A 19,193-nucleotide genomic window follows, 5' to 3' on the forward strand; every position below is an offset into this window, starting at 1 on the left:
AAACTGGATTTCCACATTCCAAAGAATAAAATTGGATTTATATCATATACCATACACAAAATTCAACTGAAAATCAATTAAAAAAACCTAAATATAAGACCTGAAACCATAAAACACTTAGCAGAAAATACAGAGGAGGAAAAGCTCCTCTCCAAGACATTGGTCTTGGCAATGATTTCTTGAATCTTACACCAAAAGTTCAGTCTACAAAAGCAAAAATTAAATAAACAGGACTATGTCAAACTAAAAAACTTCTGCATAGCAACGGAAACAGTCAACAAAATGAAAAGGTAACCTACAAATTGAGAAAAAAAATTTCAAACCACACATTGGAAAGGAGGTCAATATCCAAGATCGATAAAGAACATGTACAACTCAATGGCAAGGAAACATATAACACAAATAAAAAATAAGCAAAGGACTTGAATAAATACTTCTCCAAAGATGACATAAAAATGACCAATAGATACATAAAATGGTGTTCCACATCACTAATCATCAGGGAAATGCAAATTAAAACCACTATGCAATATCATCTTACACCATTAGGATGGCTATTATCAAAAAGACATGAGATAACAAGTGTTAGCAGGGGTGCAGAGAAAAGGGAACCCTTCTAAACTGTTGGTAGGAATGTAGATTGGTGAAGCCATTATGAAAAACAGTATGGGGGTTCCTAAATAAATTAAAAATAGAACTACCATATGACCCAGAAATCTGTCTTCTGAGTATATATTAAAAGAAAAAGATATCTGCACTCCCATGTTCATTGCAGCACTAATCACAACAGCCAAGATATGGAAAAAACTTAGATGTCCATCAATAGAAAAATTTGATAAAGAAACCGATATATATATATATGAATATTATTCAGCCTTAAAAAAGGAGGAGATCCTGCCATTTGTCACAACATAGATGTGACTTGGAGAACATTATACTGAGCGAAATAAGCCAGACACAGAAAGAAAACTTGCATTATTTCACTTGTATATGGAATCATAAGGTGAAAAACAGATCAAATATATAGAGACAGAGAACAAAACAGTGGTTAACATTGGGGTGGGGAGAAGAATTTGGGCGGATGCAGTTCAAAGTATACAAAACAGCAAATATGCAGCATGAACAAGTTGAAAGATATAATGTACAACAAGAAGACTATAGTTAATAATAGTGTGTTGTACTTGGGATTTTTGCTAAATGAGTAGCTTACAGCTGCTCTTGCCACAGGGGTGGAAGTGGGTAACTATGTGAGATAATGGATATATTAATTTGTTACACCCAGTAACCATTTTACTATACATATATATAATATATATCCTATAGAGTAATATATATATTAAATATACACAATAAAAAAATTTTTAAGTAAGTAATGTTTCTGACTGTAATTATCTGTCATGAATAGCTCATTGCAAAAGAGGAAGGTCATGAAAAAATTTGCTTCCTTTTTGCTTTTATCATGATCTGAAATCGTAAGACTGAATATGAATATACCTGATTCAGACAGCTTATGTGTACACTTGCATGAACATAGCGTGTTGCCCAAATAGTGGTATGAATAATGCTGGTGGTACACAAGATTATTTTAAGGGGAAAACATAAATGTCTTACATTTGAATATGTACATATTAGTTAAAATGTGTATTTGAAGCTAAAATATGCAGCTAGCATATCAAGTTTACCTTTAGACATGTTGATGGATAAAATACCACGAGATCACCACGTTTCTCCATTTATTTCCTTTGCTCTCTCCCCTTTTCTCCTCTTTTCTTCCTATCTTTCACAGTTCTTCCTTCTTTTCCTCTACCCATCCCAATGCTAAATAAGCCTCTTCAGCCCTCCCTATTTCCACACAACAGTTTTTATTTATTCAACAGCTTAGGTCAGTTTGAGATTTGCTTCATACATATCCAGCTTGTAAATAGAGGTTCCCCCTTTGGAGGCATTCTCCCTTAAAAAAGAAACGCAGTTAATTGTAAATAAATTATTTTTGCTGTAACAAGTGTGTGTGTGTGTGTGTAAACACACACACATACATGCATATATATATGTACATATATGTGTATATGTATCCATATATCCATTTCAAGAACAATTGAAAACCTAACATATTAAAAAGAATTGGGCTTTTTGGGGCATTTTACTATGTCATCAGATAATTAAATTTTAAAATGTAAAAATAAATAAGTTGAAGTGCATCAATCTATAAATAAAATAAGGGACAATGACTGGGGCAACAAATTGGGACCTGATCATGACATAACATTTAGACCTATGTTTAAGTCATTTTTCTACATCATAGTTTCCTCATCTGTAAATAGGAGATAATCCATATTTTTTTCAAGGGTTACTGGGAAAATTAAATAAAGTAACATATATACTGGTTGGCATAATAAAATTGATTAGGTCTATTATTACTTGGATTTCCCAGTATACTTTTTACTTTTCTAATTTAAAAAAAGCTTAAAACCAATGTTTTCATTTAATATTTATTTATGTTTGCCTTCTATTTGAAGTTAGTGATCCTGGTTTTGTATTCATGGTAGTGGCTTAGTTTTCTTTTGCTTACAATTTATTTAAGTAAAATGAAACAGTGAATCAGAATAAAGAAAAACATCAAGTAAGCAATAGCTCAGGAGGTATACACATGGAAATGGCAAACCTTGATGGCGACATGAAAATGAATGCATTTGTGAGTACAGTTATCCACAACCTTATCAAAACTCAAGATTCTCTTTTAAAATAAATAGTTGTATTTCCTTTTTTATTATTTAGAAATAAAAATCATCATAACAAAACTTGCCTACCTATACACATTATTTTCAGAGAGATATATATATATATATAGAGAGAGAGAGAGAGAGAGAGAGAAACAGAAAATAAAAATGAAGTTATTTACTCTGTAATATATATCTCAACAAGAAATGCTCAGGTATGACCAACTAGAGCAGAAGATATAATAAAACAGTTGCATAATTGGACCAGTATATAGAATCACTGCAAATGCTATGCCTCTGAGTGCAGAACACCTGAATATGTGCTCCATCAGACCAACAAGTGCTGTGAGCCACTAGTAAGATTTTCTTACATGGTGAAATTCTGAACGTGATAAAGTTCAATCTTCACTCATTTACACTATGGTTTTATTTTTGAAAATTCAGTAGGAAATAAATCCTTTCAAAAAGCACTTTGCATGTTAAGTTCAGGATTCAGGTTATTAGAATCCAGTGTTTCACCTCCTGGAAAGTCTGACTGGGCATTAGAAAGTCATGCAAGAAACTGGACAATTCTTCAATTGCAAGACCATTCCACACATTACCGTATATTTAGCAACTCTGACTCTTGCCCAATAAATGACAAAAGCATTCTCCTAATTACGGAGTCAAAAACCTCCAGAGATTTGCAAACTTCCCTGGGAGATGGTAGCATCTCCACCTCCACGGAGAATCAGTGGCTTAAGAACAAGGACCTTGAAGTCAAGCAAGAATGTTTATGCATTCGGGGTTTTTTATTTACTAGTTTGTAATCTTGGGCAAATGACTTAACTCCTAATCTATTCAATACAAATGTAACTAGATGTTTTAGGTTGAATTTTATCTTCCCCAAAAGATATGTTGCAGTCTAATCCCCAGTACCTCAAAATGGGACCTTTTTTGAAGATAGGGTCTTTACAGAGGTAATCAAGTTAAAAGGAGGTCATTAGAGTAGGACCAAATCCAATGTGACTGATATCCTCATTTAAAAGGGAAAATTTGGACACAGACCACCACATAGGGAGACCTGTATGTAAAGATGAAGGCAGAGATCTGGGTGACACTCTACAGGCCAAGGATCACCAAAGGTTTCCAGCAAACCACCAGCAGCAAAGTGAGAGGCATGGGACAGATTCTTTTTTTTTTTTTTTTTTTTTTTTAGTTTAATTTAATTTTTTATTTTATTTTTTTTTATTATTATTATTATACTTTAGGTTTTATGGTACATGTGTGCAATGTGCAGGTTAGTTACATATGTATACATGTGCCATGCTGGTGCGCTGCACCCACTAACTCGTCATCTAGCATTAGGTATATCTCCCAATGCTATCCCTCCCCCCTCCCCCCACCCCACAACAGTCCCCAAAGTGTGATGTTCCCCTTCCTGTGTCCATGTGTTCTCATTGTTCAATTCCCACCTATGAGTGAGAATATGCGGTGTTTGGTTTTTTGTTCTTGCGATAGTTTACTGAGAATGATGATTTCCAATTTTTATTGCAGCATTATTCACAATAGCAAAGACTTGGAACCAACCCAAATGTCCAACAATGATAGACTGGATTAAGAAAATGTGGCATATATACACCATGGAATACTATGCAGCCATAAAAAATGATGAGTTCATGTCCTTTGTAGGGACATGGATGAAATTGGAAAATGGGACAGATTCTTTCTCACATCCCTCAGAAGGAACCAACCCAGCTAACATCTAGAGGAACTACTAGCTTCCAGAACTATGAGGTAACAGATTTCTGTTGTTTAAGCCACTCCATTTGTGGTACTTTATAATGGTAACCCTAACAAACTAATACACTACAATAATATTTTTTGCAGAATTGGGAATATTATCCTAAGAACAACCTTAAATCTTTGTTCTCTGTTTTTCTTTCCAGGAAACTGATGATATTGGATCTACTAATATGCAAATAGGTTTGAAAAATAAGCTTTCTGTAGAGAGGATAGATATGTTAAGATAAACATATAAAAGCTAAGGCTGGTAGATCCAATCATGATGGTCTTTCATGCTATTAGAGAAGACACAACTTGTTGATATTAAAGTTCTACCAACAAGCTAGAGTGAGGAAGAAAACAAAGAGGACATGACATCTCAGTGTGTCCATCTCAGCTTAAAGGATAACGAGAAAGAACAGGGAAAACCAGAGATGATCTCTCACTATGTGGTTTTATAGCTCTGAAGCATGGAGAAATTGTGTTGGATAGTTTTTTCCCTACCACTTTTTCTGTAAGGTCAGGAGAGCAATCATAGCATTAAGGAACAAATAGGCAAAGCAGCACAATCACAGAATGTCAAAATGTATCTGGGGAGGATAAGATAAGCATCTGCTTTCTAAAGCATATTAAAAGAAAATGATCCTTGAAGAAAGGAAGGAGAACACTTGAAGTCATAAGCATATTTTTTAAAACCAGAAATCCAGACATATTTTTAAGTACCCATAGGCTAATAATCAATTTCAATTCTCTTCAGCAAGTATTTACTAAGAAACTACCATCTGATGAACACTGAGACCCCAGGCTTCAGGCACTGGGGATGTAGAAGTGTGCCTTCAAAAGCTCACAACTGTATCTACAGACAGATATTTATATAAATAGCTATGATGCAGTATGATTAGCCTAGGGTAGATGGCAATTTTCAATCTTGTAACTGGATCAATTAGTTTTCTTACAATGTCAGGCAATTCCCCATGGTGACTAGCTTAAAGGGAACTGGTGCCTTTAATGATTTCTACCCAAGTGTGTCTAAGGCTGCAGAGACATCTGATTAAAAAACTGAGCTCAAGAAATTCTTGCTCCCAACCTGTATGCCATACTTTCTACCTATCTAGCCTATAAGTCTTCATTGTTTGGTCCTGACACCTAGATTCGGATATTGTGAAGAGGCTTAAAAAGAAAAATACTCATATAGATTTGGAGTGACCTACACAAGGCGCCTATCTTAAGAAGGACAAGTCTGCAGTCAGCGGATATTTCAGACAAAGGAAATCCTTTCCCCTTTGTTCTACCGGATGGCAGCTTTATCACTCCCTGACAGTCTGCATTCTCAGCAACATCCTCCATTTTCTTTTATCTCAGGCCTCCTTTCAATGATTATGGTATAATTACATAGAGCTGGAATCCTTTTGTTTTATCGTATTTGCTATGTAGGCCTTATGTATTGACACTGGGAAGGACACAATGGTCTGAACTGTGTTTTGAGGTATCCTGTCCCAAAGAGACTGTCTCCAATACTTCATAACTACTGTATATCCAAAATCCACATCATCAGGGAATATCCTCCAAGGAAAAATAACTTACAAAAGGGGATGACATTTCCATATGCAGGCTCTCCTTCTTGACACTGATCTCAATACCTCAAAGTAATTAATGAGTAAGATATAGAAGCCAGGGATGCTGCTAAGCATCTACACTGCACAGGACAGCCTTCTACCACAAGAATTACTGACCTAAAATGTCAACAGTGGCAAGGTTGAGAAACCCTGTGTTAGAGTGCAATTTAAATATTGTTACACAAGACCCCAAAATAGGTGACTCAAACAAGATATAAATGCAACAAAACAAGATAGAAATTTTGTTGTCTGGAGTGGAAACTGGATCTCTAAACATACCCAGGTTCCTTCTATCTTGTTGCTCTGCATTTCATTATGTTATTGTCCTTGTCAAAGGGTTGAAACTGGCTTTCTAGCCTTGTCTTAACTTTTTCTTTTTAAGGGAAAGAATAAACATCATTGTAATATTGTTATAACGAACGAAACTGGAACTATCTTTTTTTTTTTTTAGAGCCAGTAAATAAACTTTAGCAACATCTTAGCCATTATTGTTTCTATTTCAAATATACAATTCCTTTTCTTCTTTTAATTTAATTTTATTTCATTTTAACTTCCAGGATACATGTGCAGGATGTGCAGGTTTGTTACACAGGTAAACGTGTGCCATGGTGGTTTGCTGCACCTATCAACGAAGCATTCCCCTTGAAAACCAGCACAAGACGAGGATGCTCTCTCTTACCACTCCTATTCAACATAATATTGGAAGTTCTGGCCAGGGCAATCAGGCAAGAGAAAGAAATACAGGGTATTCAAATAGGAAAAGAGGACATCAAACTGTCTCTGTTTGCACATGACATGATCCTATATCTAGAAAACCCCATTGTCTCCGCCCAAAAGCATCTTAAGCTGTCTTAACTTTTTAACATATGTGTATTAGTTTGCTTGGGCTGCCATAAGAAAATAACACGGACTAGGTAGCTTAAACGACAGAAATTTATTTTATCACAGCTCTGGAAGCTAGATGTCTAAGATCACGGTGCTGACAGGTTTGGTTTCTCCTGAGGCCTCTCTTCTTGGCTTGCAGACAGCTGCCTTCCTGCTGTATTTTCATGTGGTCTTTCTTTTGTGTGTGCACACCCTCACTGCCTCTTCTGCTTCCTATAAGGACTCTAGTCATATTGGATTAGGTCCCCACCCTTATGGCCTCATTTAACACTAATTATCTTTTTAAAGGCCCTATCTCCAAATACAATCATATTGGGGGTTATGACTTCAATATACCTACTTTCTAGGGCACAGTTCTGTACACACCATGGAAAAGGGAAAGGAGATAAATTAGAGAAAAAACAATTTCACTTTCAGTTTTATTTTACCCAGAGATTGCACAAAATACTCCTTCTCATATATCTTGGCCTAAAACTTAGTCATAAGCCCAACCTAATTACAAAGAAGGCTGGGAAATATTTTTTTCTAGTTTGGTAGCCATGCACTAGCTAAAACTCAGGGGATTATGTTACTACAAGGGAAAAGGAAAGCTATTGAAGAAAAAATGAGAATTTTGGATACCAGGAAAATAATAGTTTGTTCTAATTTTTGATCTAGCGTTTCTCCCATTTCTCCCTCTTGAATTTACCCTAAGTACCAGGGCCCATTTGCTAATGATATGTATTCCTACATAGAACTCGAGGACTGAGGACACCTTACACACCCCTAGATCCTCTTTCATTTAAGAGAGTCACAAAACTGCAGCCACAAGAAAAGACCTAGTATTTCCCCAGAGGCAGTTTGGAGCCCAAGAAAATTTACTCTAACATGAGATGCTATGTGTCTCCTGTTTTGTGTTTAGAATTTAAGAGCATAGTGAGAAAGGCTCTGTGGCTAGGTAACTGGAAAAGAAAATGCATATGCCGATTTTTTTTTTTAACTGACTTCCTTTTTTGCAGGGAACACACAGATCTCTGTCTTTAATGACTGGAATTGAGATATAGCTCTTTAAAGGCATAAAATTTGAGAAATACTCCTGGATAAAAGTTATTAGTATACAAATAACTATTATACATAATGTATATTTTAAGAATTACCAAAATATAATAGTAACATACTTTATTTTAACGTATATTAACTCAGTTAATATATGTTAACTATTCATTGACATTGAATAGTTATAATTCTAATTCAAAATTTCTAGGCAGTTTATTCTGCTAATGGTTAAAACAAGGCTATCATCCAAGTCATTTGTGGAACTTCTGTAACAGCCTGCATGTATGTGAAATGCCATTAAGCCTTAATGGGAGTTGGGGAGCAATTACTAGGTTGAAAGAAGACAGCCTCTCACTACTCTCCAGTGAGCACGAAAGAAAGCCAACTCACCGTTTTTCTTGTAGAACATAATTTCTCCTTTGAATTCTGTTTTCTCCTCCAGTGACTTTTCTATTTGAAGCATCAGTTGCTCATTGGTTTCCACCCCAAATAAGAACTTGCAGCTACAACTCTTCTGCATGACTTCAGTTCGGGCAAATCCAGCAAGCTCACAGAAGCCATCGGAACAGTAGACTATGGGGAAACCCTTAGCCACCTGGGCATTGGCGAGGATGAAGTTACTATCTATAGAAAAACAAGGAGAAGATACTCAGCAACTAGATAAGTGTGAGAATTTATACACAATTCCTGTATAAATTATTCAGCATATGTGTTTAGCTAACTGCCAAAAGGCACGTTCTGATGTGCTGCAGTGGAAAAGAGACACTCCAAAACATAAAATGGACTTGACCAGCAGAAGTATGCATTAAGTTCTGACTTAGGCTTGCATTTTGAAACACACTGTGGAAGAAACATACATGTTCACTGGTCTGCTTTGTGGCACCTACCATCTAGTTGGCAGTAAGGGATGATGCTTTTGATCATGGCTTCTGGTTTCATATACTGAATCTGCCATGTAATATATAGGTGAACTTGGAAAAGTTACTCAAGAACTCTAAACCTCAATTTCCTTAAATCTGCTTTCCCCAAAAGCAAATCCTGAGACTAAGATTTGAGCATAATTAGTTTATTTGGAGGTGATTCCAGGAAGAAAGCAAGTAGTAAATTGAGATAGGGAAGAGACAAAAGATAATAAAGGGTAAGTTAAAAAGGGGTTCACTGCTGTGGGCAAAATACACGGGTCCTGAAATAATTGTGAGGAGTACAACTAAAGGTTGTCCCACAAAGGGGAGAGAAAGCAGAAGTATTTATCCACTAATGTCCACACATAATTGGTTAAAGTTCACTCATGGGATGTCAATATGTTGGCACTTCTGACCTACCCACTTAAGCTAAGTGCACTTTCCAGAGATTACTCTGGCAGCAAGATGCCAGAAAACAGTGGTATATAAGGAAACGGTCTGGATACGATCTCTAGGTGAGTCCAGGTGATATTGGCTGGGCAATGACAGGTATGCTACAATAATAATAATGTTATTTACTTCATAGGTGTGTTGTAGGAATTAATGAGATTATGCATATTATGTGCTTAGTGAAGTGTCTGGCACAAACAACTACTCAATAAAAAATTATTGTTAAGAGTGCTATTCAGGCTGGGTGTGGTGGCTCAGGCCTGTAATTACAGCACTTTGGGAGGCCGAGGTGGGTGGATCATGAGGTCAGGAGTTCTAAACCAGCCTGGCCAATATGGTGAAACCCCATCCCTACTGAAAATACAAAAATTAGCCTGGCGTGGTGGTGGGCCCCTGTAATCCCAGCTACTCGGGAGGCTGAGACAGGAGAATCACTGGAAACTAGAAGACGAAGGTTGCAGTGAGTCAAGATCGCGCCACTGCACTCCAGCCTGGGCAACAAGAGTGAAACTCCGTCTCAAAAAGAAAAAAAAAAAGAGTGCTATTCACATATTTATGGTTATAATATTAACACAAAAGACTTAGAGGACAATCAAAATAGTAAACTATTAAGTAATTAGTAACAGTAAACTATTATTAAGTGCTTAGAAATAACTCCCGGGAGAGAGACAGTCAATATTCAGAGAAGGTTTCCATGGGATAAATTTTTTGAGATTTAATTTGAATATAATGTTGACAGGGAGAAAAAAGATGCATGTTGGAGATGGGGTTTAAGATAAGGCATTCATAAAATGTGTTGGTGGGTGACTTTTAGGTTCACTATGAATGAATTAGATACTATTATCAAATTAATCATTCATTCATACATGAAACAAATGTTGGACACTTGGTATACCAACAGTGTTAGAGACTGGGATTTTAAAGATAAAGATAAAAATGGAAAAACTACAGGATAAGCTGTTAATTTGTTAAAAAGCAAGATTCAGTATAGTATGTTACTATATGAGCTATTTATCTGAAATAAATACATATATATGCACATGTGTATGCATACCAAACATGAAATGTTTTTGTATACCTAAAAATAAATGGAATCTGGTAATTGTGTTATCTCTAGAGAGAGCAACTATAGGCAGAGGTGGGAAAACACTTATTTTTCCCATATACCCTACTATACCTTTTGAATTTTATCCCACATGCTTTATATATTGACTATTCAAAAAACAGTAAGTTTAAATGAGGTTTGCAGCAGACAGACAATCTTTCCTGCCATGGGAAAGAAGGTACTCCAGCTACTTCTTGATGGCCAGCAGGAGAAGCACTGAAAATCTATTCCATGTGTTTCTCCATCTCCTTTTAAGCTTTTGTTGTTTGTTTCCAAACATAGTCCACCATCGGCTGGCAGAACAAAATCCACACTACTCAGCTTTGCTCCAATCAGCGCCTAACCCAAGAGTACCAAGTGTAATGTAAGCATCAGCATCCTGCCTCTGCCCAGCTGGCTCTTCTGCCTTCCCAGCCACTCTCCCCCTCTGAAAGCATGAGCTAGAGACACACACCAAGAAACTCCAATTATACATTGTTTTGAAGCCACAGGAGTGAGTTGCATTACCCTAGACTCATAATTAATTCTCTCACACTTTACAGAATCACTTACTGACTATACATTGTATGCTGGACTTTGTTTCAGGTGTGGATGCAAAAAGTTCATTAGATGTGGTCCCAGTCCTTAACGATCACATAGTCATAAACCTGTGGGAGTCTCCAGAGGGGGGCACCCTCCTACTGGGGGTTGTGGTCTCAGTCTCATCAACTTGGCACAGCTTTGGGTCACTTTAACAATAGTGTGTGTCTCTCCCCAACTCCATTTTGTAATTTTGGCTGGAAGATTACTTAGAAAATGTAAATACATAGCATTGACAAAGTACTAAACATCCTAAAAAAGGCTTTTAATGCACTTTCAGAAGCCATTTTTCTGTTGACTGCTGATATGTTTATTAACTTTCTATTATATGATAATGCCAGGTAACACCATTTTACCAGATGGCAAGTCCTAGGGTGAGGTGACAGGAGGTATTTAAAGAAGAATAAGCATGATCTCTAGCTCTAAGATATTGTAATTTAATTAAAGAAATGCATGTACATAAATAACACTAAAACACATCATATAAGTACCAAATCAGTGGTCCACAAATAATAGGTACTACTAGAGTTGAGAGACCAAACATCTGGGCTTTGAAATGGTTAGGTTGGAATAAGACAAAAATAGATCGAGATGGCCTATCATAAGTCCTAGAATGTTAGAAGCAGATGCTTGGATGAAGTAGGCTCAGAAAATGAATAAGGAAACAAGAATTGCAGGTAGAATAAACATTGCATTTTATGCTGAAGTCCGGTTCTTAAACTATATAGATACAATAGCTTTCTTTGTTAGTATTTGTCTAGCATATATTTTCCCATATTCCTACTTTCAGGGACTTATGTTTTAGTATTATCTTGCACATGGCATATATCAAGTTTTATTTTAAGTGTAATAGAAAAATACATTCTTCAACCTAAGATTGATATATTTACTTTTATTATTATAAGTATATTACATTGGATTTTTTACCAACTTAATTTTTGCATTCTCTTCACTATGTTTTGTCATTTTGTCTTTTCTATTTTTTTTTCTTTTTTTGAAAGAAAGGCTGGAGTGCAGTGACACAATCACAGCTTGCTGCAGCCTCAACTTCTTGGGCTCAAGTGATCCTCCCACCTCAGCCACTAGAGTAGCTGGGATTAAAGGCACACACTACCACACAGATTTTTCTCTGTAGAGATTATACATTAAAAATTCACACCTGGCTAATTTTTGTAGAGATGGGGTTTTGTCATGTTGCCCAGCCTGGTCTTGAATCCTGAGCTCAAGTGGTTCACTCACCTTGGCCTTGCTGGGTTTACAGGCATGAGACACCATACCCAGCTTGCCTTTGCCATTTTTAAAAATTAGGAAATATAGGATACCCCATAAAGACTGTATAATGTTATTAAACAATAATAAATACCTGTAGATCATTCATGCAGTGAAAACCCCTGGGTATACCATACAAATTGTATTTCCTTCCTTCCCCAAAGAAGAAGCCCATAACTTGAATTTTTGTAATAATCACTCACATTTATGTAGTTTTCACCCCTTACTTATGTATCCTCAAGCAACACAGTGCCTATTTTTAAATGTTTAGGACATATTTAATGATGCTTCATTTGGTATATTTCTTAGTTACTTGCTTCATTTATTAATTTCCTTAGCATCTTTATAATTGTTTATGAGTATAAGAAAAGACCAGTCCCTCAGAGCTACAATAAACTTTTGACAAAAGATGCTGAAGGATTCACCAAGTTGACTGATCTGTGTGTTTCAATTAAGGATTATAGTGTGTTTGAGGTGGTTAATTCTTTCTGCAAATATACTGCAAAAACAAAGGAAAAAATAAAGGCATGTATTTGGCCTTTTCTGTTTACATTTAGCACTTGTCCTCGATATGTAATTGCATTTCAATTCTAAAGAGAATTTAGCAGCAGTCTGAGCTTCATAAAGCTCAGTGTACTAGCTACATGAATGGTCCTTGTATTTGGGAGAGTAGCCTCTCTTGCCCAGCTATCTACTTGGAAACATGCTTTTCTGAATCCCAGTCCTGGAATCCCTAAAGAAGAAACATGACATTTACTTTAGAATTATGTAAAACAAAGCCACTGCCATAATACTTATGAAATCATCATGGGTATATCACTATCCATACATATGCTAAGGGTATTTAACCTTCTAAGAAATCAATTATGCATATGCAATATGCATCTAAATGCCACACGGCTTTTCTCTGCTTGTTTCTAGGTCATTTTCATATATATATTCAGTTTGAAAGTGAGAGTAAACAGTAAGATATAAATGTACTTATACACTAGGCAGTTGACTATTTCTCTAAATGCTTTCTTAGCAAGAAGCTTTCATGAATCTTCAGAGAGAATCTCATGATCAGTAAACACCCAGGTCACTGAGTCTGATCTCCTAATATAGAGCACCACTTTCCCCTTCAAATGAAGATGTACTGTTTATTGTTAACTTCTTAAGCCCAAAGAGAATGGGGGTAGGAATGGAAAGGTATAAAAGATGAAAATAAAAAAGAGAGAAGAGCATAAACATTGATCCACTATTAGCTTCTTTCATCTTTGTACTTGTCCCACTTTTCAGAGAACACAGACCTAGAGAACTTTAGTTTCCTGTCTAAGATCCAATGCTGGAGATTAAAACTCAGTCTATGTGACTTATTTTACCATACCACACATTCTGTAAAGAAGTGACTTGCTCCCTACTAGCAGGAGAAATGGGTAAATAGTAGAAAAAATATTTTTACCTATTTCAGTCTCCAAAAAACCCAAAGACATGGATTTTTCTCTCTAGACATTATACATTAAAAATTCATTGATGACATCTCCTAAACCAGTCTGGATGTGTTAGCAAACTCTATGTCACTTTCTAATTTCATGCAGAAAATCAGTATTTCAGAAATAGGACAGTAACTTCTGTGGTCTCAAAATGTTTTGCATGCAGCCACTCTGGAGTCTCACAGGCAGCACGGAAATGTCGTTTCTACTCAAATAATCTGGTCTCTAATCTCACGTGCTTTTAATGTATTTTGCAGTACTTCAAAGTTTCCCACTGAAATATCCTCCTACTGGCCAATAAATTTGTATTCCACGGGGCCTAGAAGCATATCCCTAAGCCTGACATTGTTTTCAAATCTTAAGTTTAACTTAAAAATTCATCAGAATTTTTCATTATATCCTTTCATATAATATTGCTTGTTGTAGTGTTATTTTGTTTTGATATGGGCCTGTAAAACTTTTAATTCAATTGAAACTTTGAAAGGTTGTGCTGTTTCTACTATGACTTGTGCATATCATTTAGTATACTACTACATAATTTAGGTTTGAGAATCACAACTCTAAGTAGAATAGTGTATGCTCAAGAAGATTAGGCAGATACAAACCATTCTCCCTTTGTAGCCTCAAATACTTAAAAATAACCATCTCAGCACCAAGTGTAATAATTCTCCATATGGCAGATCCCTGGAGCCATTCAAAGCAATAGGGTCACTGATACACACTGACTTGGCATCATACAGAAACCTGTATTCTCTTGGCTCTTTCTGCCAATTATGCAGAAATTGAGACATTTATAGTTCAAATCTTTATTTCTGAAGAGTATCTTTGATACTGGTTCTCTTTTTAAAAAGAATCCTTGTATTGAGTTAGCAAGTACTCATAGTAACATATGCTGTTGACAAGGAAGGTAGACAAATATAAGTCCTCCATCCTTCACTTTCCTGCACAGAGCAAGAAACACACAGGAACTTTTGACATTGTTTTTTGAGTTGCCCCCCTATGCTTTCAGAATTACCTTTACATGCAGGTTCAACAAAGACAACGTTTGTATCCCTTGTGATATTGAACACAGTCATTTCTGGAAACTGCTTTGTATAGGAAGATAGAATATTAATGTTTATGACTTTAAAATATTTAAATGATCTTTGCACTTCATATTGTTTTCAGGGAGCTTAACTGCATCATTTCCAAGTATGATAGCATCTTTGTTCGATTAATAGTACTGGCTCCAAGCTAAAGTTTACAGCATGACTTCTGCCAAAATTTAGGAGGTTATCTTTATTTGGTAACTTTTCTAACCTTGCTTAAATAGCAGATTAAAAATTTGTAAAAAAGATTTCTCATAGTCCTTGTAATTTATACATCATCTGTTATCAGGCTTCATATTGCTAGGTTTCATTCTTCATTTATGGTAGGATTTTTTAAATACTGTATAGATTATCACTTAAGACAAAGATTGGAAGAAAGCTTTGTAACAATGCAAAGCTCAAAGCTGGAACTCTAGTGCTGAGGTAGTAGTAGAAAGCAGAAAACTTCATCTGTTTATGAGACTATCTTGCTCCCTTCAGTCCAATAAACAAACAGAGAGACAAATGGAAACAAGTGTCCTTCACAACCTTGCCATTGGGTGCATAGTCCTGGGCCAGCAACATCAGCCTCAGGTGGAAATTCAGAATCTTAAGCTTCACTCCAGACCCAGTGAATCTTAACCCACATTTTAACAAGATTCATATACACATTAAAGTTTGATTTTTTCTTGTAAATTTGTTGGAGTTCATTGTAGATTCTGGATATTAGCCCTTTGTCAGATGAGTAGGTTGCGAAAATTTTCTCCCATTTTGTAGGTTGCCTGTTCACTCTGATGGTAGTTTCCTTTGCTGTGCAGAAGCTCTTTAGTTTAATGAGATCCCATTTGTCAATTTTGGCTTTTGTTGCCATTGCTTTTGGTGTTTTAGACACGAAGTCCTTGCCCATGCCTATGTCCTGAATGGTAAAGCCTAGGTTTTCTTCTAGGGTTTTTATGGTTTTAGGTCTAACATTTAAGTCTTTAATCCATCTTGAATTGGGCAAAGGACATGAACAGACACTTCTCAAAAGAAGACATTTATGCAGCCAAAAAACACATGAAAAAATGCTCACCATCACTGGCCATCAGAGAAATGCAAATCAAAACCACAATGAGATACCATCTCACACCAGTTAGAATGGCAATCATTAAAAAGTCAGGAAACAACAGATGCTGGAGAGGATGTGGAGAAATAGGAACACTTTTACACTGTTGGTGGGACTGTAAACTAGTTCAACCCTTGTGGAAGTCAGTGTGGCGATTCCTCAGGGATCTAGAACTAGAAATTCCATTTGACCCAGCCATCCCATTACTGGGTATATACCCAAAGGACTATAAATCATGCTGCTATAAAGACACACGCACACGTATGTTTATTGCGGCATTATTCACAATAGCAAAGACTTGGAACAAACCCAAATGTCCAACAATGATAGACTGGATTAAGAAAATGTGGCACATATACACCATGGAATACTATGCAGCCAGAAAAAATGATGAGTTCATGTCCTTTGTAGGGACATGGATGAAATTGGAAATCATCATTCTCAGTAAACTATCACAAGAACAAAATACCAAACACCGCATATTCTCACTCATAGGTGGGAATTGAACAATGAGAACACATGGACACAGGAAGGGGAACATCACACTTCGGGGACTGTTGTGGGGTGGGGGGAGGGGGGAGGGATAGCATTGGGAGATATACCTAATGCTAGATGACGAGTTGGTGGGTGCAGCGCACCAGCATGGCACATGTATACATATGTAACTTACCTGCATGTTGCGCACATGTACCATAGAGCCTAAAGTATAATAATAATAATAATAATAATAATAATAATAATAATGAAAAAGAAAAAAAAACATAAAAAGAGGAAAAAAAAAGAGTAAAGTTTGAGATGATTCTTTAGAATAGCACTGGAAAGATCTACAAGAACCTAGTGACAGTAAATGATTGAAGGAAAGTATGCGGCTGAGGATAAAAAAATAAGAGAGACTTATTTTCATTGTATACCCATTTTAACTTTTGAATTTTCTGTTATATGCACGTAATACATACTCAAAAATATCTTCTTCACCTGGCGTGGTGACTCACGCCTGTAATCCCAGCATTTTGGGAGGCCAAGTCAGGCGGATCATGAGGTCAAGAGATCGAGACCATCCTGGCCAACATGGTGAAATCCCGTCTCTACTAAAAACACAAAAATTAGCTGGGCATGGTGGCATGTGCCTGTAGTCCCAGCTACTCGGGAGGCTGAGGCAGGAGAATCGCTTGAACCTGGGAGGCAGAGGTTGCAGTGAGCCGCTATCGCACCACTGCACTCCAGCCTGGTGACAGAGTGAGACTCCATCAAAGAAAAAAAAAAAAAACTTCTTAAAGTTATTTAATCATTCATTTGAATGGTTCAATAAAAATAATTTTAAGAACAGCAATCTTATTGAAGGAAAACCCTATATTAACAAATTTTAAAACTTTCATTAAACAAAGGTGAAAGCTCATTAAGATAAACAAACTTGAAGCAAATTTATATATTTTCATAATTTAGAATTAGCAAAACCATCAATAAATTTTGTAAATTTCACTTTTGCACCTATATGAGCTTTAGTGTTGAATTGTACTAATTCTTGTCAGGTTTATTGTCCCTTAGAGTTCAATAAATAAGTTTCATATTGAAAAATAATGCAAGAGAAAAATAAAAAGTTATTCAAATGGGAAAATAAGTCAAACTATCTCCTTTGCTAATGATATTACTCTATACCTAGAAAACCCTAAAGACTCTGCCAAAAGGCTGCTAGAACTGATAAACACTTTCAGTATGGTTTCTGGATACAAAATAGATGTACAAAAATGAATAGCATTTCTATACACCAATGTCCAGGCTGACAGTCAAATCAAGAACATAATCCCATTTACAATAGCCACAAAGAAAATAAAATACCTATGAATACAGCTAACTAAAGAGTTAAAAAAAATCTCTACCATAAAATTTGGCTGAAAGAAATCAGAGATGATATAAATAAATGGAAAAACAGTCCACACTCATGGATTGAAAAAATCAGTATCTGTCCATACCATCAAAAAGAATTTACAGATTCAACACTATTCTGATGAAAATACCAACATCATCCTTCACAGAATTAGAATAAAATATTCTAAAATTCATATGGAAACAAAATATAGCTCAAATAGCTAAAATAATCTTAAGCATAAAGAACAAAGCCAGAGGCATCACACTAACCAACTTCAAAGTATGCTATAAGGCTATAGTAACCAAAACAGCGTGGTACTGGTACAAAAACAGACACATAGACCAATGGAACAGAACAGAAAACTCAGAAATAAAGCCACACACTTACAACCATATGATATTTGACAAGAACAACAAAAACAAGCAATGGGGAAGGGACTCCCCTATTTAATAAATGGTGCTAAGATAACTGGTTAGCCATATGCAGAAGAAAGAAATTGTACCCCTACCAGTCACTGTATACAAAAGTTAACTCGAGATGGATTCAAGATTTAAATGTAAGACTTCAAACTATAAAAATCCTGAAGAAAACTTAGGGAATAGCCTTCTCAATATTGGCCTTGGCAAAGAATTTCTGGCTAAGTCCGCAAAAGGAATTACAACAAAAATAAAAACTGACAAGTGGGACGTAATTAAACTAAAAAGCTTTTCCATAGCAAAATAAACTGTAAACAGACAACCTGCAGAATGAAAGAAGCTATTTGCAAACTATGCATCTGACAAAGATCTAATATGTAGAATCTATGTGAAACTTAAATCAACAAACAACAAAAACCCCTATTACAAATGGGCAAAGGACATGAACAGACACTTCTCAAAAGAAGACATGCAAGTGGCCAATAAAAATATGAAAAAATATTCATCATCACTAATCATCAGAGAAATGTAAATCAAAACCCACAACGAGATACCATCTCATACCGATCAGAATGGCTATTATTAAAAAGTCAAATAACAACAGATGCTGGTGAAGCTGTGAAGAAAAGGGAATGCTCATACATTGTTGGTCGGAATGTAGATTAGTTCAGCCACTGTGGAAAGCAGTTTGGAGATTTCTCAAAGAATATAAAATAGAACTACCATTCAACCCAGCAATCCCATTACTGGGTATATACACAAAGGAAAATAGATCATTATAACAACAACAACAAAAAAACAAAAACAAAAACACGTGAACTCATATGTTCACCACAGTGCTAGGCACAATAGCAAAGACATGGAATCAACTTAGGGGCCCATCTATGGTAGACTGGGTAAAGAAAATGTGGTCAAACTTTTCTCCTGCCTTTGCAAAGCTTATT

General features: G+C 35.9%; 1 protein-coding gene across 1 annotated transcript in view; it reads right to left on the minus strand.

Moving 5' to 3' along the window:
* Positions 1-19,193, minus strand: part of KCNH8 (potassium voltage-gated channel subfamily H member 8) — a 394,745-nt gene that overhangs the window by 278,941 nt on the left and 96,611 nt on the right. The window contains exon 2 of the mRNA XM_054483001.1: positions 8,408-8,641. Coding sequence (XP_054338976.1) covers positions 8,408-8,641 — 234 coding nt within the window. The remainder of the gene's footprint in view (positions 1-8,407; positions 8,642-19,193) is intronic.

Source organism: Pongo pygmaeus, chromosome 2 (assembly GCF_028885625.2).
Source record: "Pongo pygmaeus isolate AG05252 chromosome 2, NHGRI_mPonPyg2-v2.0_pri, whole genome shotgun sequence".
Taxonomy (NCBI): Eukaryota; Metazoa; Chordata; class Mammalia; order Primates; family Hominidae; genus Pongo; species Pongo pygmaeus.